General features: G+C 37.0%; 4 protein-coding genes across 4 annotated transcripts; 2 read left to right on the forward strand and 2 right to left on the reverse strand.

Annotated features, from left to right (window-relative positions):
• Positions 1-387: 387 nt before the first annotated feature.
• LOC18031128 (CRM-domain containing factor CFM3, chloroplastic/mitochondrial) lies at positions 388-3,903 on the reverse strand. The gene is made up of 9 exons (XM_006412749.2): positions 2,959-3,903; positions 2,433-2,868; positions 2,200-2,330; positions 1,752-2,111; positions 1,502-1,658; positions 1,108-1,400; positions 954-1,013; positions 787-876; positions 388-689 (listed from the first exon to the last, which is right to left on the reverse strand). The coding sequence occupies exons 1-9, from the start codon at positions 3,901-3,903 to the stop codon at positions 615-617; spliced, it is 2,547 nt and encodes an 848-aa protein (XP_006412812.1). The 3' UTR covers positions 388-614.
• Positions 3,904-4,367: 464 nt separating this feature from the next.
• Positions 4,368-7,397, reverse strand: LOC18031129 (cytokinin dehydrogenase 4). The gene is made up of 5 exons (XM_006412750.1): positions 6,770-7,397; positions 6,229-6,356; positions 5,276-5,533; positions 4,769-5,037; positions 4,368-4,659 (listed from the first exon to the last, which is right to left on the reverse strand). The coding sequence occupies exons 1-5, from the start codon at positions 7,395-7,397 to the stop codon at positions 4,368-4,370; spliced, it is 1,575 nt and encodes a 524-aa protein (XP_006412813.1).
• A 2,589-nt stretch (positions 7,398-9,986) lies between these two features.
• LOC18031130 (transmembrane protein 258) lies at positions 9,987-11,582 on the forward strand. The gene is made up of 4 exons (XM_006412751.2): positions 9,987-10,101; positions 10,199-10,299; positions 11,148-11,226; positions 11,323-11,582. The coding sequence occupies exons 1-4, from the start codon at positions 10,099-10,101 to the stop codon at positions 11,368-11,370; spliced, it is 231 nt and encodes a 76-aa protein (XP_006412814.1). The 5' UTR covers positions 9,987-10,098; the 3' UTR covers positions 11,371-11,582.
• Positions 11,583-11,669: 87 nt separating this feature from the next.
• Positions 11,670-15,388, forward strand: LOC18031131 (WD-40 repeat-containing protein MSI5). The gene is made up of 15 exons (XM_006412752.2): positions 11,670-12,120; positions 12,706-12,766; positions 12,892-12,951; positions 13,049-13,111; positions 13,257-13,322; positions 13,406-13,480; positions 13,570-13,645; positions 13,718-13,910; positions 14,025-14,106; positions 14,196-14,269; positions 14,350-14,461; positions 14,559-14,633; positions 14,717-14,772; positions 14,864-14,963; positions 15,061-15,388. Exons 1-15 carry the CDS (start codon positions 11,843-11,845, stop codon positions 15,160-15,162), a joined length of 1,473 nt encoding a protein of 490 aa, XP_006412815.1. The 5' UTR covers positions 11,670-11,842; the 3' UTR covers positions 15,163-15,388.
• The last annotated feature ends 194 nt before the right edge of the window (positions 15,389-15,582 follow it).

Consider the following 15,582-nt stretch of genomic DNA (forward strand, 5'->3'; position numbering starts at 1 on the left):
TTTTGGTAAATATTTTTTGTTTGAAGTTAAAATATATTCTATTATATATTTTTTGGAAAACATGACCACTACTAGAAGATGCCCCTTGAAAAAAATATATAAGAAAAGACGACAAGAATGGCTATTTCAAATACATGAGACGACGAGACAAACATGACGAGTTTCCGCATCTTTGATTGTTATTGGAATGAAAATATATGTTATATGTAAGCTCGAACTACGTACGTCGATCGTATCACTTCTGGTCATATCATATGTCTATGTATATTTTAATGAGGGAGTCGGAAACGTTTTAGTTTGCATGGATTATTAATGTGCTTTTAATATATAAAAAAATGGCTTATTAATGTGCATGTTTCCTATGCATCACGTACTTAAACTATAGTGTTTATGGAAATTGTTTCTTATTTATCTAACCCTCTTCGTTAGAGGAAATTCTTATCTGTTTGAAGATTACCAAAGATCATTTAAGTAGATACAATGCAATGCAAGAAAGCATACTACCGTCGTTATGTTATATTACAAAAGGTTAAACATGAATATTAAAAATTTTAAGGGTGTCATTTGACCCTCTTATCATTAAACTCTGCTACAGGTTTTATTTGTTTACTGGTTCAAGTTCCTTCTTCGTCTTCCTCAGATAATAAGAAAGTTTCATTCTTTTCTGACTCCCATTCCAGAGATTCATCCTGATTCACAAAATCCCATTTCAGAGACGCCATAGTTCCCAAAGTAATTTTTTCAAATCCTAATTATGAAAGAACCTTCACAAGGATTTCATTTTACCTCGTCAGAAGAAAAATCAGATTCATCAACTCTCAAATACAAGTTCTCTTCCTCCCCATCACTTTTCATTCCGGTTTCCCTATCCTCATCCTACATTTCATGACACTTTTGTTAATTCACCAGTAGATTGATCCATTATTATTAAGCAATCAAAAACTTCATCAAACCTGTCCGGTCTTCAACAGCTCAATCCGTTCCTCTAGGTCCGCAACATGATGCTTCAGTGCCTGTCACAAACAAAGAGACCGATGTTGGCATCAGAAAAATATAGTCTTTCCACACAAAATTATACCGTAAAATTATTATTATGATCATTATTACTTCTCTTCTTTGAAGCTCAATGGATCGAGCGAAAGCCTTTCTTCTTGTCAATAAGTTTGAAGGCCTAAGCCGAAATGGCATCTGATAATTCTTGCCGCGATAGAGTATAATCGCATAGCCTTTCATGGTTTTATCAACGGATACCAACACTCCTCTACTCTCAGCCTCCAGAGAGATAGCGATATGTTTCACTTGCGGAAGAGATTTCCCTCTAACAATTATCTTTACGAGCTCTCTATGTTTCCAGTGTAAATGCATATTCTCTATGGTACCATCATACACTTCTCGTCTTCCTGTTAAACGTTTTCAAGAAATTATAAAAATGGTATTTTTGTACTTCTAGTTTTGGCTTTAAATTGTGATCTGTAAAGAAGAGAAAAATCTTGGTGTTTACCTACAAGAAGAAAGGGATCCATACTCAGACCAATTTTTCGGAAAAGAAGTCTCTCTTCTTCTGTGATTATTTCTGAATCAGTCGGGAGTTCCGATGGGTCAAGATCCTTCTGCACTTTAGCTAGAGCCCTCTCAGCTCTTCTCAGCTTTTGCTTTGCCTATAGCAAACGAAAGTTCATCAAATGCTTGCAAACGGATACAAAACGAAAAGAAAAGGGATTCCTCAATGAGAGGGTGGTAATGATACTCACATGAACAAGTCTCACGTTAAGATTTCTAATAAGCGCAGCTCTTTTGATCGAAGCTGATTCTCTCTTTAACTCCTCGATATCCACACTGCTTGCCTCTGGTGCCCACCGAGAGCTTGCAGCTATAGTCTCAGCAAGAGTTCCAGCGAGCAATTGAGTTTTAGGCGATTTGCCTTGTGATGTGTGTGTGACTCTTGTTGAAGCCATTTCCCGTACTTGATCCTCTTTAGTTTGAAGAACTTCTGTTATCTCCTTTTGCCTCTCGGTCAATGCCTCTGCTACTGCAGGAGGCATGAAGTCATTGCCTCTGTAAAAGACAATGTACTCTTTGTTTCTCGAAACAAGTACACCGCGGGTAAGTCTCTTCAATAACGAATAAGAAAGAAAAAAGACAAGTGAGCACACAGAAAATATCAATGCATATAGATGCGAGTTTATGCTTGCATCAAACCTTAAGTTCTTCTGCCATTCTCTCATTCCGCGTGTTTTCCACACCGCGTTTGATTGCTATCTTCGCGATCGCACTTTTTGCCCATAGCTTTACCATTGCTACTGCCAGACCTTGCAACTCTCTGCTCCTCCCTAAACCGGACAGAAAGAAACAACAGTTTACTCAAGAAAGAAAGCAAGATTCCAAGATTTTTATGATCAAAAGAAAGCAAGATTCGAAGATTTTAAGCATACCAAGAGCAAAATGTGGTGGGCTTATCCTAGCGAGCCGACGCATTTCTGTCATTTCCGTGTTAGACAGAACAGGTTTTACTCCTTGCGGAAGAATCCTAAACGGACACCTATATCCTAGAACCATTGGAGGAAGCATGTCTGCATCAACAGGCAACGGAGCACACCCTGTCCAATCATGAAACCTTGGACCAAGCTCGTCCAACAAATCGTTCAATTCGCATAGCTCAGATAACTGTTCTTTAGGTACATTCTTTGGGTAATTCGCATCCTCTGGTATGTAATCCCTTCTTGTATCTACACTTCGACGGATCTCAGGGCTTGTGTCGAGATTGTTCTGTTTGATAAACGACTGAACACACTTGAGCTTGTAACTTATTCCTCGGTACAGCACGAGAGAGCTTCCTGACCTCCATATCACTAATCCCCCGGTTTTCTTCTGTTACACCACAACAACAGCAAAAAAGAAAACACATTGCTCAAAATTCTGCGTAAAGACTAATCCTTTATTGAGAAATTCATATCTGACCTCCAAAATTTCGTGAGTTCTCTTCATATTAAGAGAACATGGCTCTCTAAATTTCAGCTTCACCACTTCATCAACCTCCCATTTCTCGTGAATGGCTTCGACGAGCGCCTGTGTAATTCCTGCAGAACCTACTTTAAATCTCTCAACCATTCTCAAAGCTACATTCCTAAGCCTTTGCAGCTCATGTTCTGGTACAGTTCCCTCTGCTTCTATCGTATTGCTTCTCTTCTTTCTCCATATTCCTTTGTCTTTCCCTGAATCTATCATCCCTCTTTGGCCTCTGTGACCATCATCATCTAATTCTGAATCTCTTGCTTCTCTAGTGTTATAATCTACAGCTCTATTGCCAAAATCGTTATCCCTTCTATATCTATCTACAGTAAAACCATTATCGAAACTCGAAACTCGAATTTCCTGGTCGGAGCTAGACGGAAATTTAACTGCTTTTGAACCATTATTATTGACCCATGGAGCAGACATGTATCCGCTTGGCTTTGGGAAACTCGACGGGTCACTCGCCGAATATCGGTGATTGGAATCGGTTTTTTTACCGGAAGATGGATTGTCTTCTGATTCGTCTTCTTCCTCGTCTTCTTCTTCATGATGTTGAATTTGCTCTTCCTGTTTCGTCTGCCAAGGAAAATTGTTGTTTTTGGGGCTGATTCGAGAAGACCATTTATCGCTGATTTCTTCGAAAAACCCAGGTTTAGGTTTTCTCTTCTTCTTCGTCCTCCCGTGAGTGTCGATGTCAATTGCAGCTCCGATGGCATTCGATTTAGGGGTGTTAAACCGAATTGCGTGATTGAAGCTATGAAATCTGAGTCTGTGAATCCAAAAATTAGACTTTACATGGGAAACCAAAGGCTGAGGACGAAGAGATTGGAAGGAAGAAGATGTTGACGAGGAAACAGTGTGGATAGTCACTGAGAATTGACACAGCGCCATGGATGAAGTTTGGCTAAAGAAGAGAACTTTGTACTATCCAGTAATTCTAAAACGACGTCGTTTTAAAGATACTTTAGAGAACTTTGCAGTCTGTTTTCTGTGTCCCATTACGACATGCATGCCGTTTCATTTTTTTGCTTAATTTATATCTCAAAATTTAGTTACTAATTTTCCCCTAGTTTTATACACATAAGTTATTAATATAAATAAATAACTCGTTCGTTCTTAACAATATCTTTTTCTTTGTTAACTTACTGACTACTAACAAACATTTCATACGGCAGCGATAACTTACTGACTACTAACAAACATTTCATACGGCAGCGAAAAAGATTGAAGACATGATCATTAATTCCAGTTAAGAGGGAAAAAGGTATTTATTAGTTAGGCTATATATGAACATATATATACGTCTTTGGGGCATGTTAAAGACACGTTCTAAGTTTAACTAAGACATATATAAGTTAACTAAAAATGTCTTGTCCCGGAGACAATAGTTTTTTTGGATCAAACATAATTTTCCTCCTTAAGAAGTCACCCCATTTTGGTCCGAAATGCTGGACCCAATCTTCTTTTCTAGTGTAATGCATCAAATATTCTTTAATCTTAATGCCCGAGGTGTCGCAGAAGTGGATTATCTTATCATTGAGATTATCGAGTTCTTCCCAATTTTGTGATCCGCCAGCTGAATGCAATAATCCGATCACATAAAAGACATCTTCGTCTGGTATCATCGCTGACATGCGGTTGTTCCATCTATTAATACCGAATAATCATTGTTAACATATAATCACTGTGACATAATATGATATCTAAAGTCCTAGAAAGTATATATATTATATATATATATATATAAAATACATACTTGTTCCGGTTTGTGGGATAAAAGAGAGTAACACCAGAAGTTGAGGTTTGGTTGAGAAGAAGGCCTTTGATAATACCATCATGAAAATCTTGTATTCGAGATCTGGGGACGAAGATGTTAAGCCATGGATGAGGAACTTCCCATAGCCCTAAAGACCTTAGTTTATCTTCTTCGTTTCGGACACGGTTCAAGAAATCAAAATAAGGAACATCTCGCATGAACATGAACCCGGGAATGAAACCTAGCGTCCTAGTTAACATGTCAATCACCTACAATACAAAATATATAAGAGATATATTCAATAAGCATATGTTATTATAAAATATGGTGACGGTGGATTTCATGATGATGAAGGCCGTTTATGGCTGTGTATATTTATAAAAACTATATATATAGCGCATGAAAATCATTCATTCGTTTAAATTCATGTGATATATTTACGTGTGTTTCAAGATTAGCTATATGATGATTGATTGATTATGTACAATCTTATATACTGCATAGTACCTGGTTAATGATGGGAAGGGTGGTAGTATCATAATACTTGGCTACTTCGAGAACATAAATGATACGGTGGTCATTCACGAGAGAGGCGACTCTTGTTTGATCAGAGAGTGGGAAAAAAGAGGTGTCTACGAAGCCGTTTGACATCATCAGTTGACCTTCCAAAAAGTCAACTCGAATATCGTTGACCATTGATATTAAACGCTCCTGATCTCTTGTAAAATCCGAGAAGTCATTGTAGAGTATCCGTAACCATTTCACCTGCATGATTTTTTATCAACTTATATCCATAAATTATTCCATTTAGAAGTGACCAAACAAAGAATAAAAACATTAGTTCATCTAGTTTAATGTTTTTCGTCTTAGAAATAAATTCGTATAGAACTTTTAAAGATATAGCGAGAACCAATCTTGTATATTACTTGAGAACAAACTTCCATTATATTTATTACTATATCTTGTATTATTTCATTTAATAGTTCTGGATATAACTCTGTGTGACTGTTGTGAAAAACAAACAATATATAAGAAAGTATGATTATGAGAAAATTAAGAAGAAGGAGAATAAATGCAAAATAGTGCACACGACATAACTTGTATGATTTTTTTTAGAGAGTAAAGACTATCGTACTAATTATTAAGCAGTTCTTTATATATATAAGACTTACGTGGAAAACTAAATAGAATTAAACAAGATTATATATTGACATCAAGAAGATTTGCAAGCATAAGACAAGATTACACTCGAGCAAGTCCTAGGATTGATTGATTATGCAGAATCTTATAATGAATACGCAATATCAGATTTATTCAACAAATGTATACTTTCATTCAAAGAAATTGAAAACTTAGGACTTTGACTTCCATTAAGTTCCAACCAAATCTAACCTAATTTAGATTTACGACCACCATCTTAGTATATACGATTTAATATCAAGATATATAATAATACATACCCTTTTTGGTGCATGATCCAACGCAATTCTGGCTCTTGTTATAATACCAAATTGACCCAATCCTCCCAAAACTCCATAGAACAATTCAGTGTTTAACTTTGGAGAGCAAGTCATCATTTCGCCTTTTCCTGAAATTGAATTATGAAGAAAAGGACAGAGTCCACATATTAAATAACTAAACACAAGGTCACATAAGTACAATATAAGGATCTTTCTTTCTAACCAAAACAAAGAACTGCCTCTTTTTTTTTTTAATTCTTGGGTTTGGCGTCTGAGTTTACCTCAAGAATCAAATTTGTAGTCATAAAAATAGCATTATTATTTATTATTATTGTTAAGAAATGAGAAATATGTCTGCCCACATGATAGTTTAACTCGGATCTTATTACAATTGTAGCTTGCAGACAAAAAAAGAGTTGCAGCTTCCAAAAAGGCCATCTATATAAATAACGTAAGTTGACAACATAAAATAAAGTAAAATAACGTAAATAAAATTCATATAAAGAATGTAAAGAAAATAGTGAAGTTTGGAATTTCGTACCGGTGATAACGTCCAGCTCATGAACGTTACTAATCTGAGGGCCGTGTCTAAAAGTCTGACCGCCGATTCCAGCGTTTGACAACGTCCCTCCAACGCTAAGATACAAATAATCCGTCCAAGTAACCGGCGAGACGCCTCTCTCCACCGCCGTCTCAAGAACCTCCACCCACATAGTCCCGGCCGCCACGTCAGCATAAGTTCCGTCTGCGGAGACAACAACCGCCGCCGGTTTAGCCGCCTTGGCGAGACAAGTCATGTTCACGACTATGCCGCCGGGTGCTGAGGCTTGGCCACGGAGGGAATGGCCTTGGCCGCGAGCCGCCACCTTGAAACCGGGCGAGGGGCCGGTTGCGTCCTCGCCGTAAGAGAATTCTCCGCTCGCAAAGCGGAGGAGACGGGAGACCTCGACGGAGGAGGAAGGGCAGAGCACGGCTCCGGGGGTTTCGTCGGTTATGTTACCGAAGTCTTGAGAAGCGGCGGAGATGGAGAAGGGATCAGTTAGGACAGTGAGGTTTAGGGAAATGGGTAAAAGGACATTAATGCTCTCCTCTGATTTGATTAAGGTTGGGGTTAAAGTTATCAAAAGCGTCACTAGGGTGATTATGTTTAAACCGAGATTAGTAGTCATCCTTATGGTGAAGGGGAAAACGAGACGTATGATGAGTTATATTATTACTATTATTGTCTTGTTGATTATGGGATTAGTGTTGAGATTAGTTAGGAAGTATATGAGACATATATAGAAACCACATACAGAGAGACTGCGTATTGGCACGTGAATATCTTTACGTGATTTTGTTGATGTTGATAGAAAAGTTTTGTTGACCCCGAAAATAGTATAAAGTTTTCTTTGTTCAAATATAATTAAACACCATATATATATATATATATATGCGAAAAGAGAAACATTTTACTATATTAACTTCGAAATATAAACGAAGTGGTGACCTAATTAATGGTAAGATTCAACATAAACTCGTTCCCGCATGGATTCAATTTCTAATAGAATTATCTTTATTTTTGTTTTTATTTGACCATTCGAAATAGTATCACATTTTAATTATGCTCATTAAATAACATAATTAATTGACGGCTACATTCTTTAATTAGTTGGATGGTACAAATTAAAATTACCCCTAATTATTCCAAAAACAAAAAACTTCAAGGTATCCCTTTACTATTTTTTTTTTTTTAAGTTGAAGTTGTATAAAAATGTAGGTCAGAATCTGACTTTTCGTAAAGAGAGTCCCAGTTTTCTGATTTTCATAGGAGAGATTGGGTGTATCCAATCAATGTGAATCAAAGTCTCGATCCACTGAGAGGAGATTGTATATAGAAGTTGGATTTATAAGACTTGGAATAATTAGATTACTTAATTAGTCGGACATATATAATTTTACGTGTGCGATATTAAAGTTCATAACGAACGATACAACATGAGAATATTCATATTTTCTCAGCTTTTGTCTTAAATAATTAATTATGTTCTGTTAAATTTGGCTAAAAGTAGGCACAATGAGCAAATTAAAAGTATAGTTTACGGAAACAGTTCAATTAATCTAACACCCCCCCCCCCCCTCCGGTTATATTTTTCCATTCTTCTTTTAATTAATACTGCATAGATGGATTGTAATATGATATGTAGAGATACACACATTAATTACTATTCTGTTTGACTTTAGTGTAGTTGAGAGTTCCATTTGACTTTTAAGATGTGATCTTAAATCATACAACGTAGTTACGTAAAATTGAAATTTGTGGAAACCGACCAAACTCCGACTTTCTGGGCCGGTATATAGATAACACTTCTTTTCACCCAAATTGGTGTTTCAAGTTAATGGTTTTTTTTTGTTTTCTTTTAAGTTGGTCCAATCATAATTCATAAATGTAACTTCAAAATTTTCCATAACAAATCTGTGGGTAATGTGCCGTAGTAGATACATATTAAAGTTATAGTTGACTGATATATGTCACATAAACGGAAATAATTTGACTGAAAAAATTTCATACAAAATAGTCGTAAAACGGTATAAATGATTATATATACTATAATATGCACCAAAATATTTTTTTAAACATAAATTTTTCATAAATGCTTTGATATTAAAATAAGAAAATCACGTTTTTAATGCATAAAAGTTCACATATGAAAAGGAGTATATGATATTTTTTGCTTCGTTTTCTTATTGGCTAATTCTCTTAATAAATTCCGTGTTTTGTGTCGCTAGCTGATTGAGTAAAGGAATTTTCGAAAGTTTTTTCATAGTAACCGACTATTTATATGTTTGTTAAAGGTTAATATAAAAAGGTTGACAAAAAAAGGTTCATATAATAATTATACAATAATCCGATTATAAACAATAGGACCGGCACGGAACTGAAACACATAACCTTTTTTATTTGTCGTCTCATAAGTAGCGTGAGAAAGCAAAAGGCTTAATTATTTCACCTCGAACCTCACTTTTCTGAGTTTCTCCATTTCGTCTTCACAAAGCATCACATGCAAAGAGAGACGGACATTTAATTATGCATATGTAGATGATTTAATCACAAACTATACCTATTATTGAGCTGTCGATGGTTAATTAAGAATGAGTATAGACTTTTTATATTTCAACTCACTTCACTTCTCTGTTAGAGAGTGAAGCACACGAAGGATATCACCGACTCACCGTCCCGTGATTACATGACGCCATACAAAGAACACTTTTGTGTGCCTCTGCGGCTCTGCCACACTGGAATGTTTATTTATTAATCAATTTTGGCATTTAAGTTAAAACTATCAGACGATTTATATAATACTTTTGCTAAAATTATTTTGAAATGATAATTAATCACAACAACTTTTTCATTCTAACCCATCGATTCGAAAGATGGTAACTCATCATGACAAAACAAAATAAACGATAATAACTTCGCAATATTGATTGATATTTTTAAAAATCAAATTGACCCTAGATTTGCAACCAGTTTTTGTCATTCAGTTGCGTACAATGCCATTCGAAGCAGACTCTTTTTGTATTCGATCTAATATTGTTACGTCAATAATTCGGTCTAAATAGTTTTTTACGACGAAACTAAAATATTGTAAAAAGCTATGAACAGAGTTTTTACTTTGTACCCAACGGCCTTTCCAAGTAGGCTTGGGCTTATTGAGTCGAATCACGATGAGCAAAACGGGCCCATAAATTATCCGCAGTTGTGTAAACCGGACCGGTCCACACCGGGAGACACTCGTGACTCGTCTCAGTCGTCTGTTAGAGCGAGCATTCTTCTCATTGTTCCTCAGATCGAAGCGAAGCAGAACGGAGAAATCTCTCTAGCAAAAAATGGTAAATCCAGATCCTTCGAAGTATTCTCCATCACTGCAAATTTGATTGCTTTTTTAACTTACGATTACCTCATTTTTATGTTTTTCCCGGTGAGAAGGCGGCGAAACCGATTGCGAGTCCGATTCCGGTGGCGATGTACCCGACCTTGTCGGTATTCACTCTAGCGATTGGCCTCGTCATTACCGCTTTCTTCTTCATGTAAGCTAAACGCGATCTGATTTCTAGATCCCTCCATTGCTGTAATTTTGCTTGTTTGGTAGATCAGTGAGATAGTTCCCGATTGATTCGATATGCTTATGGCTCCTCTTGATTTTCCCAAAGCTTGGCTAGATTTTCGAATTAATTTCTTGTGTTCTTGCGGGAGCAATCTCGTTTGTTGGTCATGACTAGGCTATGAGTTATGAATCAAGTTAAGGATCTCCACTAGTTGCATGTTCACAGTATTTGAAACTTGACCGACATTGTTAGTGCTTATGTGTAGTCTCTGTTCACAATGCCTTATCAATTGCTAGTCTCTAGGTTGCTTTCTAAAGGTCCTGAAGAACTTTGACGATCTGTTTGTTAGATGAATTATCCCTCTTAAAACTCTTTTCTTGAATTATGGGTGCCTTTGCTATACTAAAGTTTCTGGTAAAAAATAATAGATTTTGGACATATGTGAGTTCTATATCCTGTCATGATGTAAAGGTCTAAACACATCAATTAGTCCTTATCGTCTATGGAATCACTACTTTATAGTTTCACTGAATGTGGCATGATGAACGATCATCAGTTTAACACACTAGAATGTTAGATTTGTGTAATTCTCATTTGATCAAGCAGCCTCAACCTTTCAAAAGAATTGCAAGCTGTAGGATTTTGTTGAAGTATTGTGTCGTCTTGGCTACGAGCATGTGGGTTAGCTGTTCAAGTCAGAAACTTTACGATAGACTTGAACCATTCATTTTAGGACTCTAATTCGCAGTTCAGGTTTAGATTCAGTGAGTAATCAAAATGTTTTTCTTTTCCTTTTTTTAACTTACCCTGTCATAACATTTCTGATGCAGCTATGAAGCTACATCATCCAGGAAAAACAGAAGCCTCGTGAAGGAGCTTGTGACTGCAGCAGTAGCATCTGTTTTCTTGGTATGTCTTTTGTCTTTTCTTCTTCGTCCTCCAACTTTTTATAGTCGTTTTGAACCTAATGCTGGTGTTGGAAATTTGTTTCTCGGTTGATTGCAGGGTTTTGGATCGTTGTTTTTGCTACTTGCTAGTGGTGTTTATGTCTGATCCTTCTTCCTTAATTCTATTCCCAACTAGTTCAATGAAAAGAAAAACACAAGACTTTTTTGTTTTGTTCAAGTGAATTAGAATTATAAATGTTGAGACTTTAATTACCTTGTGCTTTTGAACGCTAAACGGAGTTTGGATGTGACTTCTATTAGAACAGCGTCTGCGTCGTCAAGTTAATCACCTATTTAATATCCCAAAATTTAGAAGAAGCTTCACGTTTGTATACTACTCCAAAATTTAGAAGAAGCTTCATGTTTTATACATTACAGCAACAATATTAATTATCATTGTTTTTTGACAGATATTATTTTTACAGTGATACCTTTATAACGAAAATAATGCGAGTCTTTCGGTGTTCCCCGTAACGAAGTACACCTTTGAGTATACGCCACGTGGCATTAAAAGGACAGAATTTGAATATATAAATATTAAAAAACGACAAAGGAAAGGAACAAAAAGGAGGAAGAAAATGGAGAGTGAAGTAGCAGCGACTGCTCAAGCCACCACGCCGAGAGAAGAAGCTGGGACTCCGGCGACGGCCACTGGACCGAAGACGAGAAGTCGGAAACCTAACAGTAACTACGAGTCTCAGTCACCATCTTTGCAACAGCAGAAAAGCACGGAGAAGAAGAAGAAGAATCACAGACCCACCGTTGACGAGAAGTACTCTCAGTGGAAGACTCTTGTTCCCATTCTCTATGATTCGCTCTCAAACCATAGCCTTGTCTGGCCCTCTCTCTCTTGCAGGTCTGTGTTTCTCTTTTTGTGTCCTGCTCTAGGGTTTTCGATTTTTCATTGATTCGTGTTTTGGTCGGAGAAAGTGAGTCATTTTTGGTGAAAAGAAAATTCAAGCTTGTGCTTTGGTCAGGCGATTGAATCACATTTTTACTTAAACTAGTAAAAAAGCTGATAAATGGAGAGTTTTTCTGTTAACAATATGACATTTTCTAGTTTGGGTTTATACAGTTTAGGATTTAGTTCAGTCTCCATGCTTACATGTGTTTTAATGTTTGATATATGAAAGATTTGACTTTGGTGACTCTCTTACAGTTCATAAGATGTCTGATGTTTCCATTTACGAGTTTTCACAAAGTTCTGTAACCTGTTTTTGATAGGAGAATGATCTGGTGGTCGTTGATTACACTTTTTTTTACTTGGTTATAGTGTTATGTTTTGTTACTTTCTCCACTAGAAAAGATTCCGAGTTTTCATAGACTACTTCTGATTTTAAGGACATTTCAGGTTTCAGATATTAAGCTTAAGATTTGGTGAAGCGTGTAGCTTTTTTCTACAGAGGTTCGATTTGTTGTAATTGTTGTTTGATTTGAACAGATGGGGGCCACAGCTGGAGCAAGCTTCTGTGAATCAACAACGTCTCTATCTCTCGGAACAAGTGAGTTTGCGTTTTTTTTTCTTGGTAGTTTATACATTCAGTCTTGAGGAAAAAAATATCGCTTCAACTATTAAATTTTTGTCTCGTCCTCGTCATGTTTACTTTTTTCTTGGTTTTGTCACTAGACTGATGGCAGTGTGCCTAATACCTTGGTCATAGCCAATTGCGAAGCTGTTAAGAGACAGGTAGTTAGTGTTTTCTACCATAGCTTATGATTTTGTCTTTGTGTTACATTTTGCTACGATGAAATTCTTGAAATACCGTGTCTGTATATGCTTTCAGTCTAAAGAAGAAGCGTGCTCTCCATTTGTGAAGAAATTCAAGACCATCATCCACCCTGGAGAGGTGTGAATTCCACCCCTTCTAGAGATATTCGTGTAGTATCATTGTCCTTTCTTAGATATATTTGATGCATAAACTGAATCTGCATTCGTTTAGGAAATTGATTACTAGTTAAGATTTTGTGATGTGTACCCTTCATTAATCGCAGGTCAACAGAATCAGGGAACTGCCACAAAATAGTAAGATTGTAGCTACTCACACCGACGGTCCTGATGTAAGCTCTGCTCTCTCAGGTCACTCAGCCTGAAAATTAAAATTGATTTCATTTCGCTTCATCTAGTATATATTGGTTTTCAGGTTCTCATTTGGGACACTGAGACTCAACCAGATCGGCATGCTGTGTTTGGAGCCCCACATTCTCGTCCTGATTTGGTATGCTCGCTTATGATAATTTTCATCATGTTGTCACACTGTGTTAAAACACCGCTTGTGCATCATCATCTTAAAACATTAATTTGTAGGCACTAACTGGACACCAGGATAATGCTGAATTTGCTCTTGCAATGTTCCGAACCGAACCTTTTGTTCTTTCAGGAGGTTTGTACCGTGCTATTTGTTTTGTCCTATCTTGTGGTTTGCAAGTTTATTATCAAAGGTTATTTTGCGCAGGCAAGGACAAGTCGGTTGTTTTGTGGAGTATCCAAGACCATATTACAACAGCTGGTACAGATTCCAAATCCCCTGGATCTAGCATCAAACAGACTGGTGAAGGTAGTAATAAAACTGTTCCTTCCGTTGGCCCTCGAGGTGTATATCATGGCCACGAAGATACAGTTGAAGATGTGGCATTCTGTCCATCTAGGTAACTTCTTAAAACAGCTTCTTTCTTTGATTTTTAGGCTCTTAATTTTACACGCAAATGCAGAACTACTCGGAATTTTCTGAAGCTTTTGGTGAATTCTTGTTTGTTCTGTAGTGCACAGGAATTCTGCAGTGTTGGTGACGATTCTTGCCTTATACTATGGGATGCGCGAACTGCCACAGGTCCTGCTGTGAAGGTACCTATCTCTTGAACCATATCAAAGTTTGATGTTCGATCTTGTGGTCTTGTTTCAGTTTCCGTCTGTTTCGTGTTGTGTTCTGGCAGGTTGAGAAGGCACATGATGCTGATATTCACTGTGTCGATTGGAATCATCATGACAACAATCTGATCCTCACAGGGTACTTTTTACATACTTAAGCACTTGTCCAAAAGTACAGAGTTGCTACTCGTTTTCTCACGCTTTTAAGCATATTTCCAGGTCAGCAGATAACACTGTCTGTTTGTTTGACCGCCGAAAACTGACCTCAAATGGAGTTGGTTCTCCTATTTACAAGTTTGAAGGCCACAAAGCTGCTGTTCTTTCTGTTCAGGTTTCAACAACATGCCACTACCTCGGTTTTATTTTTATATCACTTGTCCTGTAAATGAGCATACCTATTTAATGACTCCGCTTTGTTATCAATTCAGTGGTCTCCTGATAAATCATCTGTTTTTGGGAGTTCTGCAGAAGATGGTCTCTTGAGCATATGGGATTATGATAGGGTTTGTACATTTTTCAGATTCACATTGAATTTTTTTTTTTCTCTTACTCTCAACTCCATCATATTCATATATGTACATATTAGGTCGGAAAGAACTCAAAGAGTGCACCTGGACTTTTCTTCCAGCATGCTGGTCACAGGTTCTTAATACTTAATCCTATTTCTCTTGTTTGCTTTTTCTTCTTACTTTCTTCAATGGAATCTATAATTTTCCTGTGTATGTCTTCTTAGGGACAAAGTGGTCGACTTCCACTGGAACGCATTGGACCCTTGGACTATTGTCAGTGTGTCTGATAACCGTGAGAGTGACGGTGGGGGTGGTACATTGCAGGTACTCATAACTTTCTTGCTGCATTTACTTGGAAACCTATCCACGATTAATTTTCTCGGTAAAAATGAACACTTTGTTATTGTTTACAATTTTGCAGATATGGCGGATGAGTGACTTGATTTACAGACCGGTTGATAAATTACTGACAGAGCTAGAGAACTTCAAGTCACATGTTTTCTCATGTGCCTCCAAGCCTTGAGGAGAGGAATCCCATGACAATTACTTGGTTTATGTAGACTAATAAGTCGAAATATTGGTACGTTTAGGACTTCCGGAATCATTTAAGGTTCTTGATCCTGTTTCTTCAGGTTAATCTTAGGCACGTAACTTGCTTTTATTTTCAACCATTGTTGTGAATCCAACCTTGGTTAAACAGAACTAAATTTAACCAAGAGATTGAAATACAGATTTTAAGTACTTGGCTTGACCCATGTTTCACTGAACTGTCCAGTTCCATTTCCAACAACAAAAGCGTATAGAAGTTTGGTTTGGTTCTTCACCTCTTTTCGGTTCTGCAGAAATCAGGTTGAACCGGACCAACTCACTAGTTCTATGGAGCTGTTGTGAAATCTTTAGACCTGAGAACTATGCAAAGTTCGAAAGGATGCAACCGGCGGTG

This window comes from Eutrema salsugineum, unplaced genomic scaffold (genome assembly GCF_000478725.1).
Source record: "Eutrema salsugineum unplaced genomic scaffold, Eutsalg1_0 scaffold_1, whole genome shotgun sequence".
Classification (NCBI taxonomy): Eukaryota; Viridiplantae; Streptophyta; class Magnoliopsida; order Brassicales; family Brassicaceae; genus Eutrema; species Eutrema salsugineum.

What these genes read in the sequence shown, in the direction of transcription:
- LOC18031129 (XM_006412750.1), bottom strand. Translation starts at nt 7,397, where the DNA reads ATGACTACTAATCTCGGTTTAAACATAATCACCCTAGTGACGCTTTTG. An exon ending in TGAGCTGGACGTTATCACCG is followed by an intron (nt 6,357 to 6,769) that starts GTACGAAATTCC and finishes ATTCAATTTCAG; the next exon opens with GAAAAGGCGAAATGATGACT. An exon ending in TATCCCACAAACCGGAACAA is followed by an intron (nt 4,660 to 4,768) that starts GTATGTATTTTA and finishes CGGTATTAATAG; the next exon opens with ATGGAACAACCGCATGTCAG.
- LOC18031128 (XM_006412749.2), bottom strand. Translation starts at nt 3,903, where the DNA reads ATGGCGCTGTGTCAATTCTCAGTGACTATCCACACTGTTTCCTCGTCA. An exon ending in GGATCCCTTTCTTCTTGTAG is followed by an intron (nt 1,401 to 1,501) that starts GTAAACACCAAG and finishes AACGTTTAACAG; the next exon opens with GAAGACGAGAAGTGTATGAT. An exon ending in CTGATTTTTCTTCTGACGAG is followed by an intron (nt 690 to 786) that starts GTAAAATGAAAT and finishes TTTGTGAATCAG; the next exon opens with GATGAATCTCTGGAATGGGA.
- LOC18031130 (XM_006412751.2), top strand. An exon ending in ATTACCGCTTTCTTCTTCAT is followed by an intron (nt 10,300 to 11,147) that starts GTAAGCTAAACG and finishes TTTCTGATGCAG; the next exon opens with CTATGAAGCTACATCATCCA. An exon ending in CAGTAGCATCTGTTTTCTTG is followed by an intron (nt 11,227 to 11,322) that starts GTATGTCTTTTG and finishes GGTTGATTGCAG; the next exon opens with GGTTTTGGATCGTTGTTTTT.
- LOC18031131 (XM_006412752.2), top strand. Translation starts at nt 11,843, where the DNA reads ATGGAGAGTGAAGTAGCAGCGACTGCTCAAGCCACCACGCCGAGAGAA. An exon ending in CCACAGGTCCTGCTGTGAAG is followed by an intron (nt 14,107 to 14,195) that starts GTACCTATCTCT and finishes GTGTTCTGGCAG; the next exon opens with GTTGAGAAGGCACATGATGC. An exon ending in GTGGGGGTGGTACATTGCAG is followed by an intron (nt 14,964 to 15,060) that starts GTACTCATAACT and finishes ACAATTTTGCAG; the next exon opens with ATATGGCGGATGAGTGACTT.